Source organism: Leucopleurus acutus (assembly GCF_964270905.1).
Source record: "Leucopleurus acutus genome assembly, chromosome: 5".
In the NCBI taxonomy this organism is placed as follows: Eukaryota; Metazoa; Chordata; class Mammalia; order Artiodactyla; family Delphinidae; genus Leucopleurus; species Leucopleurus acutus.
This window is the reverse complement of record NC_139147.1, coordinates 3,563,333-3,586,203: the sequence shown is the minus strand read 5'-3', so window position 1 is coordinate 3,586,203 and position 22,871 is coordinate 3,563,333. Positions and strand designations below refer to the sequence as shown.

At 50.8% G+C, this 22,871-nt stretch overlaps 1 protein-coding gene across 1 annotated transcript in view; it reads left to right on the top strand.

Moving 5' to 3' along the window:
- Positions 1–683, top strand: part of UMODL1 (uromodulin like 1) — a gene marked incomplete at both ends in the record, with an annotated part of 60,357 nt that extends 59,674 nt beyond the window's left edge. The window contains one exon of the mRNA XM_082840414.1: positions 502–683. Within this exon, the coding sequence (XP_082696540.1) occupies positions 502–683 (182 nt within the window). The remainder of the gene's footprint in view (positions 1–501) is intronic.
- Between the last annotated feature and the right edge of the window lie 22,188 nt (positions 684–22,871).

Below are 22,871 nucleotides of genomic sequence, written 5' to 3'. Positions count from 1 at the left end.
CATTCATCCTTTGACGGATTTGGGGGCTGTTTCCCCCTTTCGGCTGTGCTGGATATGCTGCTATGTGGCCGCGTGTATGAGTGTTTATTGAGTCCCTGTTTTCAGCAGTCTGGGGTCCAGGCTCTCCTGTGCTTTCCTGTCCCTGAGTGCGGGGAAGGCCAGCTTCCCGGTGCTGTGCAGTGTGTGGGCACCGTGTGTCTCTGTGCAGGGCACTCTGAGCGCTTTGCCCCGACCTGGAGATCTGGGGCTCCCGCATGGCCTCCTTCCTCTTGGCCAGTGATTATCCAGACCGTGGGCAGGCAGACCTGTCCCGGCTGCCGTGCTCTCCCGGGCTCGGGGCGGGGGCACGGGCACGCTGAACGTCTGATGCGTGACAGCTTGCTCCAATGGGGGCGCGTCCCGTCCCGAGCCCTCCGTCCAGGGGCAATGCCGGGACCCCGCTGCGACCAGGCCGAGCTGCTTTGGGCAGACCACCCACCTGCGCCTGTTTCATCCCTGCAGGAGAACCTCCAGCTGCAAAGCCGGGCCTGCGAGCCAGTTACCTGGGCCTCATGCTGGTGGCTGCCTTTGCCTTGGTGGCGGGGCCAGCTGCCCTTCTCATCATGCGCTACCAGAGAACGACCGGAAAATACAACCTCAAAACCCAGTCCGACAACTTCAGCTACCAGGTGTTCCGCGAATAAGGAGCCCGGCTGCCCGCAGGTGGGTGAGGAGGGAGGCCCGTCTCGTCTGACGCACCAGTCCTGCCTTTGCCGCCGAGGTGCCTGCACAGTGCGTCCCGCGGGGTTTGGCAAAGGGTAGATTTGCGGGTCTCGGCGGCTCATGCCTGGGATACTGTGATTTATAATCAGTAATATATACTTGGTCTTCACCCACTGCTCCTGGCACAGAGCTCCTGAAACCCTTGGAATTTCCTAAGCGCTGAGGGCGGTAAAGGTGTTTCTGTTACATTAGTGAGGTGACCTTTGGCCTGTGCCTTAGAATGGGGGCCGGTTGCTGGGAGAGACTGCCGCGTGATTAGAGGGCTAGATGTGCTCTGCTGAGGCTCCAGATAGGGGGCGAACAGCAGTAACTTCAGTTCAACTTTCCTCCAATAATAAAGATAACAGCTGCCTTGGCGGGGTACCTTCCAGTCTGGTTGGGGGCCCGCCAGGTTTGGTCACGAAGACCCTCCCACTTCCCCATCCTATTCCATCCTGCCCCCGTCGGGGGTCCTGTCACGTGGACACGCCCCACAGTGGCTGGCCCAGGTCCCTGTTTCCTGCCTGGGTCAGCAGTGTCCCCCGCTGGGCCACCTTCCCCGCGTTCAGCTCTTCATTCTCTCGAGATAACGGACCTTTGATACAACTCCTCAAAGTGTGGCAGTTCCTGGCTTCATCCCTTAAATGAGGAAAGGGGGCTCAGAGATCTCAGGTGAATCACCGCCATCACACAGCAGAGGCGGGTTACAGCGCACTTCCCCACAAGGCAACGTCCCTTTCCGGGTGACTTCAGCGTCGTCAGAGAAAATGTCACCTCCTTCAGGGGCTGGTCGTGCAGACACTGGAAACATGATGTCTTCACCCTGTCTCAGCCCCCTTTGCTCCGAGGACCCAAGAGCTCACGTGATTCCAGGGCCTCGGAGCCCTTACAGCCTGGATGGGGAAGGTTGGACCAGGGCCACTCACCTCCCCGCATAGAATCGCAAGAGAATTTCAGCAACTTTTACTTAATATTTAGAAAATGAATTCCAACAAGGAGGCCAACACTTGTCCTGGAGAATTTCTAAGGAAATCTTGTGTGTTGGTGCCTCAGCCGTGCTGGATGGCCCCCTCCTCGAAATTAAAACACTACAGGGAAAATTGGTCCCTTTTCTTTTCTTATTCTCCTGAGACTTCTGTCTTCCAAAGTAAAAAATATCTATATCTGGTTCTCAAGTTCCTGAAAAAATCTGCTTTTTGAAAATCTCAAACAAATAAACATCCCCAAGGTTGGCAGTTGGTACAACCCCACTCGATGATGAGCCCCGTATCCGGGTGGGTGGTCCACAGATAGTGCAAAGGCACAGAGCCCCGAGGGTGTGGCCATCTGGCTCAGGTGTGTGTACCTGTCTCACCTGACTGCTGACCTGCGGGAGCTGCACTCACCGGAGACCGGGGTTCCTGTGCCTCCTGGGATTCGCTGCCCTTTTATTTGGGCTCAATCTCTCACCATTCGGCAAGCACAGATGTCATGTCCTGGGGGTTGGCGGTAACCTCCGCGACCCACTCTGGGCTTTCCAGCATCAACCCCACCTTTCCTGCTGCAGACTGACGCAGGCAGTCTCCTTCCCCACACAGGTAGCCGTGAATCAAGCTCCAGTCTCCACTCAGGCGTCGATGGCAGCCTGCTCTGTCCCTCATCCAGAGCCTGGATGAGCTCCAGAAGTGGTGGAAACACAGCCTCTGCCTGCCCCCAGGAGGCCCGTCCTCTGCCCGGGTCCCAGACAAGGCAGCACCTGGTGGGCGAGCGGAGCTGATGGAGAAGCAGGCCAGGAGCTGAATGCCCAGAGCCTCAGACACGGGGGTCTTCGAACCAAGCTCGAACGCAGCTCTGCCGTCACGCCATCGCCTCCACCACACAGAGCTCCCAGGCCCCTCACCACCCTAAGCGGTCCAGGCGGCCCTTCCTGGCTTTGCTCACCATTGACATCTATCACCTACCACCCACCCATCCATCCATCCATTTGACCCTCTGTCAAATACATAACATTTCACATTTTCAAAACTATTGGACAGTGCAGTTGAAGTTCTTTTTAAAATAGGTGAGTCATTGAAACTGGGTCATTTGTAGAGATGTGGATGGACCTAGAGACTGCCATACAGAGTAAGTCAGAAAGAGAAAAACAAATATTGCAAATTAACGCATATATGTGGAATCTAGAAAAACGGTACAGATGAACCGGTTTGCAAGGCAGAAATAGAGACACAGATGTAGAGAATAAACATATGGACACCAAGGGGGGAAAGCGGGGGTGGTGGGGTGGTGGTGGGATGAATTGGGAGATTGGGATTGAACATGTATACACTAATATGTATAAAATAGATAACTAATAAGAACCTGCTGTATAAAAAATACAATTAGATAAAAAATAAAAATAGGTGAGTCATAAAAATACTGCCAATGTGATTTTTAGTAGACATATATACTCTTTAACTTTTTTTTTTTTTTTTTTTTTTTTTTTTTTGCGGTTCGCGGGCCTCTCACTGCTGTGGCCTCTCCCGTTGCGGAGCACAGGCTCTGGATGCGCAGGCTCAGCGGCCATGGCTCACGGGCCCAGCCGCTCCGCGGCACGTGGGATCTTCCCGGACCGGGGCACGAACCCGCGTCCCCTGCCTCGGCAGGCGGACTCTCAACCACTGCGCCACCAGGGAAGTCCTGTACTCTTTAACTTCTGTCCTGCATTACAAGGATATTGTTTTTATTTACACAGCAGTGACTCAAAAGGCACTCTATTAATATGAAAATTTTTATAGCAAGTAGAAATAACATTATATATATCCTTATTTTATATTGTTCCAAGCACTTTCACAGATATTAAAATAAATAATTTTACCAGGGGTGAGGCACTATTTACCCACTGCATAATGGGAAACCGGAGAAGGAATGGGTGAGCTATTTACATAAGTTTACAAAACGAGTTCATGAGGAAATAGGTCTAGAATCTAAGTATTTTAGTCTAGAAATTTCTTCATTACACCATGCTAACTGGTAATGCTTTTCACTTTATTTAAAGCAAATGGAATTGTATTTGATACCTAACACCTGAGAGGATAGTGTTTTTCCATGATGAACTTAGAGAGAATTATATCTAACAGGGTTTTAGTATTTTTTTTTCATTTCTCAAGCTTTTATTTTATTAAAAGGAATTTTTTAATAGATCTTTGTTGGAGTATAATTGCTTCACAATACTGTGTTAGTTTCTGTTGCACAACAAAGAGAATCAGCTATATGCATACACATGTCCCCATATCCCCTCCCTCTTGCGTCTCCCTCCCACCCTCCCTATCCCACCCCTCTAGGTGGTCGCAAAGCACCGAGCTGATCTCCCTGTGCTAGGTGGCTGCTTCCCACTAGCTATTTTAAATTTGGTAGTGTATATATGTCGATGCTACTCTCACTTCGCCCCAGCTTCCCCCTCCAATCCAATGTCCTCAAGTCCATTCTCTATATCTCTTTATTCCTGCCCTGCAACTAGGTTCAACAGAACTTTTTTTTTTTTTTTTTTTAGATTCCATATATATGTGTTAGCATACGGTATTTGTTTTTCTCTTTCTGACTTACTTCACTCTGTATGACAGACTCTAGGTCCATCCAACTTACTACAAATAACTCAGTTTCGTTTCTTTTTATGGCTGAGTAATATTCCATTGTATGTATGTGCCACATCTTCTTTATCCATTCATCTATCGATGGACATTTAGGTTGCTTCCATGTCCTGGCTATTGTAAATAGTGCTGCAATGAACATTGTGGTACATGTCTCTTTTTGAATTATAGTTTTCTCAGGGTATATGCCCAGGAGTGGGATTGCTGGGTCATATGGCAGTTCTATTTTTAGTTTTTTAAGGACCCTCCATACTGTTCTCCATAGTGGCTGTATCAATTCACATTCCCACCAGCAGTGCAGGAGGGCTCCCTTTTCCCCACACTCTTTCCAGCATTTACTGTTTCTAGATTTTTTGATGATGGCCATTCTGACCAATGTCAGGTGATGCCTCATTGTAGTTTTCATTTGCATTTCTCTAATAATTTGTGATGTTGAGCATCTTTTCATGTGCCTCTTGGCCACCTGTAAGTCTTCCTTGATGAAATGTCTATTTAGGTCTTCTGCCCATTTTTTAACTGGATTGGTTGTTTTATTGATATTGAGCTGCATAAGCTGTTTGCATATTTCGGAGATTAATCCTTTGTCTGTTGTTTTATTTGCAAATATTTTCTCCCATTCTGAGGGTTGTCTTTTTGTCTTGTTTATGGTTTCCTTTGCTGTGCAAAAGCTTTTAAGTTCAATTAAGTCCCATTTGTTTATTTTTGTTTTTATTTCTGTTACTCTAGGAGGTGGGTCAAAAAAGATCTTGCTGTGGTTTATGTCAAAGAGTGTTTTTCCTATGTTTTCCCCTAAGAGTTTTATAGTGTCTGGTCTTACATATAAGTCTTTAATCTATTTGGAGTTTATTTTTGTATATGGTGTTAGGTAGTGTTCTAATTTCATTCTTTTACATGTAGCTGTCCAGTTTTCCTAGCACCACTTATTGAAGAGGCTGTCTTTTCTCCATTGTATGTTCTTGCCTCCTTTGTCATAAATTAGGTGCCCGTAGGTGTGTGGGTTTATCTCTGGGCTTTCTATCCTGTGCCATTGATCTATATTTCTGTTTTTGTGCCAGTACCATACTGTCTTGATTACTGTAGCTTTATGGTATAGTTTGAAGTTGGGGAGTCTGATTCCTCCAACTCTGTTTTCCTTTCTCAAGATTGCTTTGGCTATTCGGGGTCTTTTGTGTTTCCATACAAATTGTGAAGTTTTTTGTTCTAGTTCTGTGAAAAATGCCATTGGTAGTTTGATAGGGATTGCATTGAATCAGTAGATTGCTTTGGGTAGTAGAGTGATTTTCACAATATTGATTCTTCCAATCCAAGAACATGTATATTTCTCCATCTGTTTATGTCATCTTTGATTTCTTTCATCAGTGTTTCATAGTTTTCTGAGTACAAGTCTTTCACCTCCTTAGGCAGGTTTATTCCTAGGTATATTATTCTTTTTGTTGCAATGGTAAATGGGAGTGTTTCCTTAATTTCTTTTTCTGATTTTTCATTGTTGGGGTATAGGAATGCCAGAGATTTCTGTGCATTAATTTTGTATCCTGCAACCTTACCAAATTCATTGATTAGCTCTAGTAGTTTTCTGGTGACATCTTTAGGATATTCTATGTATAATATCATGTCATTGGCAAACAGTGACTGTTTTAATTCTTCTTTTCCAATTTGTATTCCTTTTGTTTCTTTTTCTTCCTTGACTGCTGTGGCTAGGACTTCCAAAACTATGTTGAATAAGAGTGGCAAGAGTGGACATCCTTGTCTTGTTCCTGATCTTAGTGGAAATGTTTTCAGTTTTTCACCATTGAGTATGATGCTTGTTGTGGGTTTGTCATATATGGCCTTTATTATGTTGAGGTAGGTTCCCTCTATGCTCATTTTCTGGAGAGTTTTTATCATAAACAGGTGTTGAATTTTGTCAAAAGCTTTTTCTGCATCTATTGAGATGATCATATGGATTTTATTCCTTAATTTGTTAATATGGTGTATCACGTTGATTGATTTGCGTATATTGAAGAACCCTTGAATCCCTGGGATAAACCCCACTTGATCATGGTGGATGATCCTTTTAATGTGCTATTGGATTCTGTTTGCTAGTATTTTGTTCAGAATTTTTGCGTCTATGTTCATCAGTGATATTGGTCTATAATTTTCTTTTTTTGTGATATCTTTTTCTTGTTTTGGAATCAGGGTGATTTTGGCTTCATAGAATGAATTTGGGAGTATATCTCCCTCTGCAATTTTTTGGAAGAGTTTGAGAAGGATCGGTGTTAGCTCTTCTCTAAATGTTTGATAGAATTCGCCTGTGAAGCCATCTGGTCCTAGACTTTTGTCTGTTGGAAGGTTTTTAATTACAGTTTCAGTTTCATTACTTGTGATAGGTCTGTTTATATTTTCTAATTCTTCCTGGTTCAGTCTTGGAAAATTGTACCTTTCCAAGAATTTGTCCATTTCTTTGTGGCTGTCCATTTTATTGGCATATAGTTGTTTGTAGTAGTCTCTTATAATCCTTTGTATTTCTGCAGTGTCAGTTGTGGTTTCTCCTTTTTCATTTCTAATTTTATTGATTTGCGTCCTCTCCCTTTTTTTCTTGATGAGTCTGGCTAAGGGTTTATCAATTTTGTTTATCTTCTCAAAGAACCAGCTTTTAGTTTTATTGATCCTTGCTACCGTTTCCTTCATTTCTATTTCATTTATTTCTGATCTGATCTTTATGATTTCTTTCCTTCTACTGACTTTGGGTTTTCTTTATTCTTCTTTCTCTAGTTGTTTTAAGTGTAGGGTTAGATTGTTTACTTGAGCTTTTTCTTGTTTCTTGAGGTGAGATTGAATTGCTATATACTTTCCTCTTAGAACTGCTTTTGCTGCATCCCATAGATTTTGGGTCATCATGTTTTTGTTGTCATTTGTTTCTATGTATTTTTTAAATTTCTTCTTTGATTTCTTCAGTGATCTCTTGGTTATTTAGTAGCACATTGTTTAGCCTCCATGTATTTCTGTTTTACAGTTTTGTTCCTGTAACTGATTTCCAATCTCATAACGTTGTGGTCAGAAAAGATGCTTCATGTGATTTCAATTTTCTTAAATTTTTCAAGGCTTGATTTGTGACCCAAGATGTGATCTACCCTGGAAAATGTTCCATGTGCACTTGAGAAGAAAGTGTAGTCTGCCACTTTTGAGTGGAATGTTCTATAAATATCAATTAAATCTTTCTGGTCTACTGTGTCCTTTAAAGCTTGTGTTTCCTCATTTATTTTCTGTTTGGATGATCTGTCCATTGGTGTCAGTGGGGTGTTAAAGTCCCCCACTATTATTGTGTTACTGTCGATTTCTCCTTTCATGGTTGTTAGCATTTTACCTTATGTATTGAGGTGCTCCTATGTTGGGTGCATAAACATTTATAATTGTTACATCTTCTTCTTGCATTGATCCTTTGATCATTATGTAGTGTCCCTCCTTATCTCTGTAACAGTCTTTATTTTAAAGTCTCTTTTACCTGATATGAGAATTGCTACTCCAGCTTTTTTTTGATTTCCATTTGCATGGAATATCTTTTTCTATCCCCTCACTTTCACTCTGTATGTGTCCCTAGGTCTGAAGTCGGTCTCTTGTAGACAGCAGATATATGGGTCTTGTTTTTGTATCCATTCAGCCTGTCTGTGTCTTTCGGTTGGGGCACTTAATCCATTTATATTCAAGGTTATTATTGATAGGTATGTTCCTATTACCATTTTCTTAATTGTTTTAGGTTTGTTTTTGGTGGGTCTTTTTCTTCTTTTGTGTTTCCTACCAAGAGAAGTTTCTTTAGCATTTATTGTAAAGCTGGTTTGGTGGTGCTGAGTTCTCTTAGCTTTTGCTTGTCTGAAAATCTTTTGACTTCTCCATCAAATCTGAATGAGATCCCTTCTGGGTAGAGTAATCTTGGTTGTAGGTTTTTCTCCTTCATCACTTTGAGTGTATCCTGCCACTCCCTTCTGGCCTGCAGAGTTTCTGTGGAAAAATCAGCTGATAACCTTATGGGGATTCCTTTGTATGTTATTTTTTGTTTTTCCCTTGCTGCTTTTAATATTTTTTCTTTGAATTTAATTTTTGTTAGTTTGATTAATATGTGTCTTGGTGTGTTTTTCCTGGGGTTTATCCTGTATGGGACTCTCTGTGCTTGCTGGACTTGGGTGACTATTTCCTTTTCCATGTTAGGGAAGTTTTCCACTATAATCTCTTCAAATATTTTCTCAGACCCTTTCTTTTTCCCTTCTTTTTCTGGGACCCCTATAATTTGAATGTTGTTGCGTTTAGTGTTGTCCCAGAGGTCTCTGACACTGTCTTCAATTCTTTTCATTCTCTTTTCTTTATTCTGCTCCTCAGCAGTTATTTCCACCATTCTGTCTTCCAGCTCACGTATTCATTCTTCTGCCTCTGTTATTCTGTTATTGATTCCTTCTAGTGTATTTTTCATTTCAGTTATTGTGTTGTCCCTCTCTGTTTGTTTGTTCTTTAGTTCTTCTAGGTCTTTGTTAAACATTTCTTGTATTTTCTCAATCCGTGCCTCCATTCTATTTCCGAGATTCTGGATCATCTTTACTATCATTCCTCTGAATTCTTTTTCAGGTAGATTGCCTATTTCCTCTTCATTTATTTGGTCTTGGAGGTTTTTACGTTGCTGCTTCATCTGTGACATAATTTTTTGCCATCTCATTTTATTTTTTTATTTTATGGGTGGGATTGTGTTCCTGTGTTACTGGTTGTTTGGCCTGAGGCTTCCAACACTGGAGTTTGTAGGCTGTTGGGTAGAGCTGGGTCTTGGTGCTGAGATGAGGATCTCAGGGAGACCTCACTCTGGTGAATATTCCCTGGGGTCTGGGTTTCCCTGTTAGCCCAGTGGTTCAGACTCAGAGCTCCCGCCACAGGAGCTTTGGCCCAACCCCGGGCTCATGAACCAAGATCCCACAAACCACGTGGGGTGGCCAAAAAAAAAAAAAAGAACAATAACAAAGTAAAAAATAAAATTAGACTAGGAAACTAACAGATATGTTAGAAAGAATATGAAAATAAAAATGTAGATGAATCAACAACTAGAAGGTACATCAGTACCACAATAATAAAAAAGGGAAGGAGGGGACTCCCCTGGTGGCGCAGTGGTTGAGAGTCCACCTGCCGATGCAGGGGACACAGGTTCGTGCCCCGGTCTGGGAGGATCCCATATGCCGCGGAGCAACTAGGCCCGTGAGCCATGGCCACTGAGCCTGCGCGTCTGGAGCCTGTGCTCTGCAACGGGAGAGGCCACAGCAGTGAGAGGCCCGCATACTGCCAAAAAAAAAAAAAAAAAAAAGGGAAGGAGGGAAAAGAAGAAAAAGTGGGGGAAAGGCCTTGGCTGTGTAGGGCGGGGCCTAAGCGAGGGCAAGGTTTGGGTGGTGGGTGGGGCCAATGGTCAGGACCCACAGGGGTGGAAAAGGCGCTGGGGGCTGTGGGGGGCGGGGCTTAGGCTCAAGGAACAGATGGGACCCAGGCGTGCCCCCCAGCCCTGGTCTCAGAGGGCAGGGACCTCACGTGGGAGCCCAGCAGGCTCCCCGGGCCGAGTGGGCGGGGCAAACGCCCTCCTCTCCTCTCCTGCTCCTCCCGTCTGGGAGGGCCCCTCCCACCTGCCTCTCCTGATCTCCCCGGCCTCAGGGGCGCCGATCCGGTCTGGCCTCCACTTCTCCCCGCTCTGTCCCCCCACATCCTACCGGTTCACTTGGGGGTTCCTCCCGTCTCCTTGGGCGTCAGAGTCCCCCACCAGCAGCTGGCAGGCGCCCTAGTTGTGGGGAGACGCCAACTCCCCATCTTTCCTCACTGCCTTCTTGACTCGGCCTCCACCTGGTCTTAGTTTTTAGTTGATGAGATTAATTTTGTCAAATGTAATTAACTGCCATTAATACGGAATGTTTGGGAAACGTGACTGTTTTGATTTATTGGATAGTCTCACAGTCAGTACAGAATGACGACATGTAATACCGTGGATACCAGTTCGGAGCAAGAGGAATAAATTGCTTTGACACTGAAAAGGGACCGTGCTGACTGCTCTGTCTGGCTCCATCCACGTCACGTGCTCACCCAGCATCCAAGAGGGCGGACGCTGTGCTGTGCGTTTCAGGGAGACCAAGAGCCCGTCTCTGGCTCTCCCTGAGCTGCGTCCACTTGTTCGGACATCAGCTTGGTACCTCTCACTTACCTTTCTTAAGGAAGAGACAGTAAGTGTTCAGTAAACCTAGGCTTGAGCCCCATCACCGTGTGGCTCTTTGGATCTCAGGTAAAGCAGTTGATGTGCATTTAAAAACTCCATCTACAGTGTTCATGTAATCTCAGTAACTACTGCGTCCATTCATTTGTGTTTTCTGTAATTATGAAAATTTGGTCTCCCCCCAACCCCCTTTTCCCTCCACTGCCCCAGTCTCTTTTTCAACAAATATTTCCTGAGCACACACCATGCACCAGGCCCTGGGCTCAGTGCTACAGATGACTGTGAGAGAGGCAGGCTTGGTTCTGCCCTCACAGAGCACGTGGTCTTGTGGGGGAGAGAGAGCTACTCAGATCAACAGGTGATGGGGGTCATGTGCTGAGAGGGACAAGTGCATGTGTGCTGTGAGGTACTCTGACCTGGTCCACCCCTCCACTCATCTAAGCGTCCACCATTCTCGTCTCTACCCATCCACCCATCTGCCCACCTATCCGTCTACTCATCTGTCCATCCATCCATCCAGTCATCCATCCATCTGTCCTTCCTTCCATTCATCCATCCAACCAAGGAATGTTGTTGAGTTCCAGTTCTTAGGCTGACATTAGGAAGACAAAAAGAATGAGGTAGGATGCTTGCCCTGGGCAACTCAAAATCCAGCTAAAGAAAACCCCTGTGAATACTACATGCAGTAAAGTCAGGGAGGCCAAGAAGGGAGGGAGGGAGACAGACTTCTACAGGAGGGCTCTGGGCTGCTGCTGTGTCAAGGCTGCTGTGTGGGAATAGACTCCGCCTGCATATTGCTTGTAGTTTAATGCCTCTGATCTCAGACTCTTTCTGCTGCCATGGCTCCGGAGTTAGATTGAAAGCATATTGAAACAGAAGAAGGAAGGGAGGGATCCAGGGTGGCCCTGGACGTCTGTAGAGGTTGTTCACTGCTCTCCAATGCAGCGGTAACCTCCAGGGCTGTGCAAGGCAGAACCTGTGAGGCCAGACTTGGGAGCCGTGGAGACCCTCCAGAAGATCCCTTCACGGACTGAGTGGGCTCTCCCGCCAGTGAGGGGCGGGGATCGTGTGCGCGCTGTGCCCTTACCTTGCAGATATTAATTACTCGCCTTCTCACTTTAAAATGGAGTCAATGGGGACGTTATGCAACTTTCCCGAAGTCAAAGAGCTTATAAGTGGAGGAGGTGGAATTGAAACCAGGCCTGCCTGCTTGAAAGCGCTGCGATCTGCTCTGTGGCGGAGGGTCTGATGGAAACGGAGGGTCGATGGAGACCCACCGGCGCCTGCCTCGCACTCTCCGGCCCAGGCTGCACTACCCCTGGGCCACCACGAGATGGCGCCGCAGACCGGGGCGGGAGTCCTGTTGTTTCCACAGCAACCAGAGCCCTGCCTCTTTGGTTTGTTCTTTTTCGCCCAATTTGAGCCTCTTGCCTGCAAACGAAGGGAATCCGAAATCATTCCACAGAGCTTCCCAGCGCACGTGTATGCTGGCGTAAGGCTCAGATAACCACGCTGGTGGTAACAAGAAAAAGTAATCAACAGTCATTCTAAGAAATAAATGAAAGAAATGAAAACTCTTATTCCAGCCAACCTGAGGATTATAACCCAGGAGACAGCCTTGCAGGAGCTCTGGGGACTCTTCCGGGAGGTGGCAGGGAGGTCAGCATATGTGTGATTTGGGGGAAGGGGTATGTGCAACCAAGCACGCATGTGGGTAGAAGGCTGCCACTGGTCCCAGGAACAGGCATCTCAGTTAATGGTTTGGGTGCTTTTCTAAGTACGGGCAGAGGCAAGAATCCAGGATCATAAAAATTTCTCCTGAAATACCTATCCGAAGGCCGGTTCTGCAGTTTTCCCAGAGCCCAGAGGGCCTCATTCCTGATCTCCACCTCGAATTCCTTGTAGGTCAGCGACTGCAGTGGCTGAGGGCTTGATTCTTGTAGAACCGGAGGGTGGGCAACGTTCTTTATTTTATAATTCCCTCCCTTTCGGTCTTAATTTCAACTGAAGTGTGGGAGGCATTTCTGGACCAATTTATCCCACGGCGCTAGGAACGCTCGTTCCCAGGCCAGGCGAGGACTTCGTTGATCGGCCCCTCAACGTGCTCTCCCTGAACTAGGCCCTGTTAACAGAGGCTGAAAGCCTCTGGACCACCTGTCTTACTGGTCTGTTATGGTCCAGGAAATGGTCCCTCTGGCTTTTTCCCACATCTAGAGCTACACTATTGCAATCATTGATCTTATAGGACTATACATTTGTCAATCATTTTAGGTCACCTGGTCGTCATTAGTTTTATCTGAGGCTCAGTGACACATTTGGTGATGGAAGAAACGATACTCTTATAAAACAGACAGAACACAAGTAATACAGCTAGTAACATCAATAAGGTCATGAGTAAGTATTTAAGCTAAGAACTTCCATGAAGTGCGGCCCAGTATCTCCCCAGGTCATCTGAGCAGTCTATTCTAATCGCTATCTTTAAGGGAAATGATACATTGGCATTTTACATAAAAGTCACCGAAGATGTCTGCGTGTACAAGCTGAGTGGCGGGTCATCGTGACCCCTTACAGGATTAAGAAAGGAATGCTGTCTTCTAAGGAGTTATGTGGCTGGTGTCAGGAGAAGAAAATTTGGTCTTTATGGTTGAGCAGGTATTTCTGCTCTGCAGAGGTCTGGCTAACACACCATGCACGTTGGAGGGAAGGGAGGGAACAGGCCAAACAGCAGAGAAAAAGGTTTATATTTAAAGTTTACTTGTCTTGCCTCAAAATTTCATCACTGGCCTTTCAGGGTGGACAGACCCGGTGCCTTCAGAGGAGGGGCACTAGAGGTGCCGGTCTGGGCAATTGTAGGGGCCGAGCCCGCGTGGACTCTGCTTTCCTGCCTGGACTTCCCGAGGGAGGGGACGCCTTCTCTCTCATCCGTTTTGTCTCTGGGAGGAAAAGGGCAGCCACAGTAGGAAACGGTGTCTCTGTGCCGTGGAACCGGGGGTGGGTGCGTGAGCTTCCCTGGACCAGGACCGGGGTGTGGTGGGGATAGCAGGTTCTCGGGCCGCCAGCAAAGCTGGGGGTCCAGCCGGCGTGAGGAGGATAGCGTTTGTGTCACAAGTGGAAGTGCTTCTGGCCTGGACATTGCGCCCTTGTGGGCAGGCAAAAGTCATTCCATCATCAGGGACTGTGGGTTCTTGCTTGTCGAGATCCCGGACACCAAAGCGATTCTGGTGGAAAGAAATGGACAGTAAGGGCTTGGGGTTCCTCAGCCCATGCAATAGAGTTTGCACCTCACAAGGTAGCAGGGACTGTGGGAGTCAGGGTGCTGCGGAGGCTGAAGGCACCTGCTCTGCCTTGCAGGCCTGGCACCTGATCTCTCTGAGCCTCAGTTTTCTCACCTGTGAAATAGGGATGGTACTAGCATTAATCAGGGAGTTTGCGGCTACAAGTAATAGAAGCATCGCCTCGAACGGGCTTTAATGATAACGATAATTTACGACCTCTTGCAAGTGAAAAGTCCAGGGCAGGGTGGACTTCAGGTGCTTCCAGTGACCCGCTCAGAGAGAGACCTGGGATTGCCGTCCAGGGCTCTGCCCCGTAGTCCCCACCCCTGGAGCATCCTCCCGGGTGGCAACCCCTCCCCCAGGCCCACCCTGGGGACGAGGGTCCTGGAGCCGGGCAGGCGTGGGCTAAGCTTCACCCAGCCCCACAAAGACCAGGTGAGGAGTGGGCGTGTTCCTGGTTTTCTAGGTGAGGAACTACGACAGCCGGCTTTTATTGGAGACGCACTTCGTCTCAGGTGTGTGTCGGGGTTCATGGCCCCCAACAGCAGCGCTGTGCAGGAGCTGTTACCGTCCCCGTCTCGCAGGTGGCACAGAAGCCGGTGGAAGCTGAGTAACCTGGGAGGGTGTGACAGCTGCCAGCCCTGCTGATTGGGGTTCAGGGCTGAGACTGTACCCCTGACACCATTTCCAATGCTAACATGGCACTGAACCATGCGCTTCGCATAGGTCGTACAGTTTCATCTACCCTTTGAGGCAGGAACCCTGCTGCTCATTCTTCAGGTGGAGAAACTGAGCCCAGAGAGTGGAAGGACCTCGCACGAGGCCCATGGGTGGTGGGGACGTCAGGCTTCCAAGCGGCCGACCACCATGGGCGGCTTCAGTGTAGGAACCCAGCTTGAGAGCAACACCGAGGCTGTTAACAGGACGGGCACCACGCTGCTCTGACTGTCCTAGAACCCGGGACAAGAGGCCCAACACCCTCCCTTGGGATTCACGCTGGGCACTAGGGCTGGGCTGGATCTGCTGGACCTCAAGTCTCAGTGGCAGCAAAAGGAGGTGACATCATTTTCCTCCCCTGCACAGCTATCCATCCATCCTCCTGTTATGAGAATTTTAGAAGGTCCCTTTCTCCCATGAAGGGCAGGAATCATCTTAATCCTGCTCTGACGGAGGCTCCAGTGGGGGATGTTTCTGGGGAGAAGGATGTGCCGGGGTCCCCAAGACCACCTGTAAGTTTGATGACCCTCTAGAAAGACTCACAGGACACAGAGGTTACAGTTCATTATAGTGAAAGGCTGCAGACGAGAATCTACAAGCGAGAGGAGTGCAGAGAGGAGGCCAGGAGGCAGCAGGCTGAGCTCGCCTTGGCTCTCCCAGTGGAGGCTTGCGGACGCTGCTAATTCTCTGGCAACGGCTTGTGACAACCCGTGTGGGGCATTGCCAACCAGGGAAGCTCATGAGCCTTGGCGTCCAGGGTTTTACTGGAGGTCAGTTGCGTAGGTGTGAGGCACCACGTGGGCGACCTGAACTACTCAGACCGCAGCTTCCTCCCGCCGCCAGGTCAAACTTATGTGCTCAGGGGCTTCCCTGGTGGCGCAGTGGTTGAGAGTCTGCCTGCCAATGCAGGGGACACGGGTTCGAGCCCTGGTCCGGGAAGATCCCACATGCCGCGGAGCAACGAAGCCCGTGCGCCACAACTACCGAGGCTGCGCTCTAGAGCCCACGAGCCACAACTACTGAGCCTGTGTGCCACAACTACTGAATCCCGCACGCCTAGAGCCCATGCTCCGAAACAAGAGAAGCCACTGCAGTGAGAGGCCCGCGCACCACAACGAAGAGTAGCCCCCGCTCGCCACAACCAGAGAAAGCCCACGCATAGCAACAAAGACCCCACGCGGCCAAAAATAAATACATAAATAAGTTTATTTAAAAAAAAGAAAAAACGGATGTGCTCAGTCCCCCCACACCCCGCCATCAGTCGCACCGTTAGCACAAATACCAGGCAGGGTCCCAGGCCCCAGGTACACAGACACCCTCTTAGCAGGCTGGACATTCCCAGGACCCAGCACAAACCGGCCCTTTTTAGCAAGGTGCAGGGTTTAACACACCATCTCTTCTGAGCTAACCCTCTACTGCACAGGGACCAGGGGTGCCAAAGGGCGTAGATGTCTGAGGGCACCCGTGGGCCCCTCTGAGGGCTGAGTCCTCCTAAAGAGGTGCCCAGGCTACTGGGAGGCCGGCCCCTCCCTGCTTCCAGCTCTGATTTCCTTACAGAGCAGGGAAGTCACCGCAGGACCCAGGCAGCTCTGGGCTAAGGGGGTCAGGGGCCTCAGCTCAGAGACCCCCGCCACCGGCCATGTGTAACAGCCAGCACCGACCAGTGAAGGCAACAAGAGCGTGCAGGGGAAGACGTTCTCTCCACCGTTTGGGGCCGCGTCGTACTTTACACATCTCACAAAGTGCTTACAAATACGCTTTTGAGTGCAGCAGAGATCGCCATCAGCTCAGCAAAATAAACATGTCAGTCACCACGGGGACTTGGGTGTTTCAGCGCAGGGGTTGACACCCCCTCAGGCGGGCCGAGGATTTAATATGTTCATCCTGGGGTTTGATTCCAGGTGGAATCGATCGGATTGAGACTTTCACAGTATTTCTCATCTTCCTGCAGGGTGTCTGTCCCGTTTCACGACCTTTGAAGCCCCACGCTGGTCCCGCGAGGCCACACCCGGCTCTCTGGGCACCAGCTTTGCCTACCTGGGCCCAGAGTCCTGCATGCAGCACAGTCAGGCTTCCTTCCCTGTGGCCCAAACCGATAATCTGTTTGCGTTTCTTTTTCACAAAGTGGTTGCCGGGAAGCCCAAGTATTGCAAAGTTGACCAGCTCACTCCAGTATTCTCTCTGTGGATTTTGTGATTACAGAAAAAAGAGAGAATGAGAAAAAGAACAACGACAACAAAACCCCACGGAACCAAGAGGGAGAGAAAAATATAATTAGCATATGCAGAATTATCATTGGTAAATGACACCCAAATCATCGACAACATGCACCTCCACAAATTGTGCAGCTCTAATTACAACCGTCGGTAAAGGTTCTAACTAGCTCTCAGCTCATCATACTTACGCCAGCTGAGGTAAGAGAGAGGACACCCCTGCGGGGTGACTCTGAGTTTGGACGCCGTGTCTGTATTAAGATGCAGTGGTGTGTCCTCTGCACCCTGTCATGAGACACAGATGCAGGAGAGCCTTAAACAGCGGTGGGGCAGAGAAGCTAGGGGACAGGGAACACGACAGAGGCCGGGGAGGGAGGACAGAGGGGCCAGGGCACAGCCCTGGCTGGTCCGAGGGTTCAGGGCCGGGCACGCACGCACTGTTGGCGTCAGCTTACCTGGAGCTGGCAGCCTTAGAAGAAATGTTTTGTGCAAACTATCTCAGGATACTTAGAAAATGCAGACAGCAAGGCCCACAGTCTCCTTCCTATGGCTTTGCCCTCTCCTTCCAATGCAGTCTAGAAAGTTCTGTGGCCTCAAATGAGCCAAAGGCTGGGCGTCAGGAGAGCACAGCCACGGAGGCCAAGCCGCGGGAGGGCCAGCTGATGGGTCCTCAGCATCAGCGACGCTTGGTGGTCCCTGGGGCCCAAGGGGGCACTGGCAGCCCCTCCCGCCACGAAGCCCTCTCACAGGCACGGGAGAGAGTGTGAACTTGAACCAGAGCGCAGGGCAGGGAGCCTGGCTGCGCTGGAGGTGAGGGCGGGCGGCCCTCGGTGGAGGGAGCCTTTCCTGGGGGTGGGTCTGGGGGTCTCCCCTCTTCCTGGCAACCAGCACGTCGCCCTCGGCAGGGCTGAACAAATGGGAGGCCGAGGGGGTCCCTGTGGCTGTGGGTGACACGGACACTGGGCCTGGGGTCCCTGAGCACGCCTCAGACCCTGTCCAAGTGTCAGGCGGTCCCGAAGCCCTGGCGGCGCAGCCAGGGTCTGCCCTCAGCACAGGCACCGTCCGGATGTCTTGCAAGCGGAGCCCCGTCTTCCCCCGAGGCACACGCGTCCCCCGAGGAAAGCAGCTGTGGGGGCTGAGGGGGCAGAGGCAGCCCAGGCCCAAGGCCCCCACGCTCAGTGGCGAGGGTCTTGCCTCCCCCCCATCCGTCGCGACGCTCCTCAGCCTGGAGGGGGAGGGGCAGCAGATTGAGACCCCCGAGCGGGCGGGAGGGGGAGCCTCGCGCCCCAGCACTCTGTCCCCCACCTCCCTGCTTTGCCCTAAGTCGGCCCTGCAGCAGCAGGTCCATTCTGTGGATTTTTCCAGACTCGGAGGCCTGTATCTTTTTTTTTTAATTGAAGTGCAGTCGACTTACAATGGTGTGTCAGTCTCTGCCGTAAAGCCAGGCGGCTCCGTTATACACGTGTATCCATTCTTTTGTCAATATTCTTTTCCATTAGGGTTTATCCCAGGAGACTGGACAGAGTTCCTTGTGCTCTACAGCAGGACCTCGTTGTTTATCCATCCTGTATCTAATAGTTTGCATCTCCCAACCCCAAACTCCCCATCCATCCCTCCCTCTCCCCGCCTTACCCCTTGGCCTGTATCTTTGAACCCGGAGGGCCTCTGACTTGGCCGGGACTAGAGCCTGTTGAGGCCTGGTGTAGGTGCTCTGGTGACCATGTGACGCGCTCGTTCACGTCCCAGCCTTACACCTGCCCTGCCTCCCCCACCTGCTCTCAGGTGAGGCCACACAGGGCTGGAGGTGGGCACCTCCACATGAGCACTGGACACCCAGGATGTGGGCTCGGAGGCTGGGGGGAAGGCCTGGTACCCGCCACCCCACCCCTGCGTCACCCAGCTGTGGCCGAGAAAAGGAGCATTTTCTGCTCTGTTGATCTGTTTGAAGGACGTGTTGCCCAAAGATGGCTTTCTCCCAAGTCATTAGGGGACTAAAGGCAAACAAACACTTCACTGGCCTCGCTGGCCTGGGGCCAAGCCGCCGTCAGAATTAGGCAGATCTGGGCGTCCCGTCTGTTGGGAAACAATGAACAGCCCAGGACTGGCTTTCAACTGCTGCTGTTTCTGGGCAAAGAGGAACAGTTTGCCCAGAGGGGCTGGATTAATAAAGACCGGCCCCTTCCTGCCTCCGGTTTCTGCAGCCCTGACGGTAATTAAGGACCACAGGCCTGGAGCTCCACCCGCCATGAACTTCCTTAACCCTCATAACAGCCCAACCAGATCAAGACTGCTCTCCTCGGTCCTCTTTCGGAAGCTAAGTCCCACCCAAGGCCCTGGTGGGTCAGCTCAGACGCCCACCTGTCGCCCCCCCAGGCCGTTCACAGAGGTCACAGAACAGGAGCTGGAAATACGGCAGGTTGTATGCTAGTTTCCTGTCGCTATAACACATCAGCACAAACTTAGCGGTTTAAAACTACACAAATCGATCGTCCTACATGTCTGGGCATTAAAAGTCTGGCACGAGTCTCACTGGGCTCAAATCAGGGTGTCGGCAGGGTTGGTCCCTCCTGCAGGCTCCAGGGGGGACCCCGTCTCCTGCCTATTCCAGCTGGAGAGGCGCCATCGGTTCGTGGCTCGGGGTGGCGCTTACTGTGTCTGCGAGGGCAGAAGGGCAGCTCACGTCTTCCTCACATCACATCGCTCTGAGCCCCTCTGCTACCTTCCTCTGCACCGTTTAAGGACGCTGCTGATTACCCTGGGCCCACCCCGATCATCAGAATAATCTCCTTATTGTAAGGCCAGCTGATTACCGACTTCACTTCCATCTGCTACCTTTAATCCCCTTTGCCATGTAAGATGATACATTTACGGGTTCCAGGATCGGGACCCAGAGGGGCGTCAGCGGGAGGGCGGCACGTTCAGATCTGCGCCCTCCGCGGCCACCTTCCACTCCGTTGCTCGGACTGGCTGTCCCTCCAAGGTCCCGTCTCTACCTGCAGGGGCTGCTGGCCTGGCTTATTATACTGGCTTTTGAGAACTGGGTGTTAAACGGTTGTTATTAATGATGTAGATGAACGTGCAATGAAATACATTAAAACAGAGGTAACAAATGCTCAAAACTCATCACTTCCTAATTCTATTCCTGTATGTTACTATCATTTCTGCCTTTTCAGTTATTTGCCTCTATTGCATCTGAGGGGCGGAAATCCTCGCCAACACCTCCACTGCACAATTCTTCCCAACTTTGCGTGGCAGCGGCTTGAAATCAGCCGTTTACACCACAGGATTCAGCAAATGCTACAAATCAGAGCTTGAGATATTTTTGTTGATGGTTTAGTCTTTAGAAAGCGGTGGAGAAAATATAAGTAATGCAGACTGACCTAAAAGGCTGCGGTGTTTGTAACCGTTACATCATGAATAGCACAAAACATTGTTCCATCAGCATTGAAATGCAACTGTAGGTTGGCTACAAATGCAAGAGTTTGGCAAAAAATCAACCGAAGCATTCCGTGCGAATCAATTGGCCGTGGGGACGTCGCAATAAAAAGTACCGTCTGTTTTATTATTATCTGTAAACTGCATGCTATACGTCCTTTATCTCAATAAAATGGAGAATAAACTGATACACGCATGTGTGCTCATGCTTCTCTTGTCAGGCAGCTGGTCATTCATCACGTATCAGCACATCAGCACCTACCCCTCCCTCCCCGAGCCCCACCTGCCAGCCCCTGTGCTCTGTGCCCTTGCCCCGTGAACCTCTTACATTTTCCAGAATCCTCCCTGCTGTACACATGCTGTTTGCACAGTGTGGCATGACCCCTGCCCGCTCCACCCGCCCCATTGCCCGGCAGCACCATGCAGGAGCCACCTTGCCCAGGAGGCTGTCCTGGCCCTGGGCTGGGTGGAGTGCCCGTCCTGTGGGCTCCTATCACCCCCCATCCCCCCACCCAGAACCGGGCTCGCTTCTCTGTCTCTGCCACTGGCCCTGGCTGTGCGGAGCCCAGCACCATCCCTATGTAGCAGGTGCTCCACAGACATCCACGTAAGGAGCTGGGCTTGCTCTTGACATGGTAAGGCCTTGAGTGTCTCCCGGGACACAGGAGGAAGCCCTGAGGTAGACACAGCTGTGGAGGGAGCCGGTCCCTAGGGGATGGGGCCTCCTGGGCGCGCTGGGGGAAATGAGAGAACGGAGCCCCACCCCATCCATCCCCTTGTGTCTGGAGGGAGCCCTGCCTTCTGCTTCCATGTCTGCCAACCCCCCTGTGCTCCCCGCCCCCCCGCCCCCCACAAAGGGCTTCTTTACGCGAATCCACGGGGGTTGGGGATCCCGGGCCTTAGGGCAGGTTAGTGGCCTCCCCAGGGGATCCTGGGAGCTGAGATCCTGAGCCAGGTGTGCTCAGGAGCAAAGGGAGGCAGTTAATGGGGAGACAGCTCCTGGGAGACCCCAGCGCAAACGGGGAGGCCATCCGTCCAGGTGGGCCCCTTCCTCTCCCCTTCCCCACCCCTCCCCTCCCCTCCCCTCCCCTCCCCAACTGGGGCAGCTGGTGGAAGCGCTGATGAAAGCAGCAGGGCCTCACCTGCTTCAGGAGGTTGTGTAGTTCCTGGTGGGCGGGGTGATGGGTGGAGGTGAAGGAGGGACCAGATGGGATCCCAGGAGAGACGCCAAGTCAGGTGGCGGTGACTCGGCTGCACTGGCTGGCACCCTGCCGTGCCAGGCGCTGGGCCGGGCCCTTTCCTTGTACGCAAGCCCGCGTGGGCGACCCTCAGGGTCACTCATTTTACAGATGGGAGCCTGAGGCTTGTCTCTGGTGAACGTCAGCGCCAGGACAGCCTGGTAGACCCAGCCTCTGAGACCACCGCCAAATACTTCCTGACCGTGGTGCCGTTTGCAAGTTACTGGCCTGGCTTGAGGCTGCAGAGCTCCCAAGGGACGCCCTGTAACCTGCTCTGTCCTTGTCATTCACTGGGGCTCCTCTACTGTCCCTGCCCGACACCCAGGCGGAGGCACCCACCTGGAAAGGGCGGGGCGGCCAGCAGGACCACTGGGCCCCTGAGGACCCACTTCCCAGCTGTGGGCCTCCCTGCCATCTGTCCATCCTCCCATCAGGACGGACCCATGAAATGCCAGCCCAGCAGCGAGGCAGGTGGTAATTTAGGTAACTGGCAAGGAGCAGGTCTCTCGGCTTCTTCCTGGACTTGGGAAGCGGCGAGAAAGCGGTTCTCCTTAGACCAGGAAAACTTGCTGACCCGGGGCAGTCAGGAAGGAGAGGCGGGGAGAACACAGGTGGGGAGACAGCGGGGGGACAGGCCTGCCAGTCGTAGGCACAGCAGCCTCGCACCAGCGCTCTGCGTGGCTGCAGGATGCTCCCAGACGCCCTCACGCGTCTCCAGCTGTGACCAGATTCCTGTGGCCACAGGAGCTACATTCTCTTACAATCCGAAGAAATTCAGGGTGGTAAGTAGGGGCAAGAAGCATCCTTGGAGCAGCTCTGGCTGGGAACAGTGCCAGATTTCTCACGACTGCAAATGTAACTCGAATTGCTTCCAATCAGAGACGTGACGGGCTTGAGGTAGCACCAACTCATGGGCAGGGGTTACCCGGGTTGTTTGTTTATTCAGCGGGGTACCTCTCACACACACAGACACACACAGGCACGCACACCACCCCCAGCGGCCACGACAGCTGAACTGCCACCCTGCTCACAAGGCTGCTGCCATTTGCATAAACACTACCAAACACAACCCCTCTGAGTTTTCAAAATACTTGCGGTTATAATCGCCTCACTCCAACGGTCTCTGCAGGAAGCCTCTATTATTCCCATTTGTTTTTCATATGAAAAAATAAAGACGCAGGACAGCCCTGTGAGGAGGGGACAGGGCAGGAAGAAGAGATGGAGGGAGGGGCCGGGAAGGGTTCAGAGAGGAGAGGGGGAGGGGAGGAGGGGAGGGGAGGGGGGAGGGGAGGGAGAGAGGAGGGAGGCTGCCCTGCAGGTGGAACAGAGGGGCAGCTGGGACTCTGCAAAGGGGCCTTGAGCTGAGGGGGCGGGTTCAGGTGGCTGGGTTAGATGGAGGGTGGAGGCAGGGGAATTGCTTCTTAGGGAGTCTGGCCTTGAAAGAC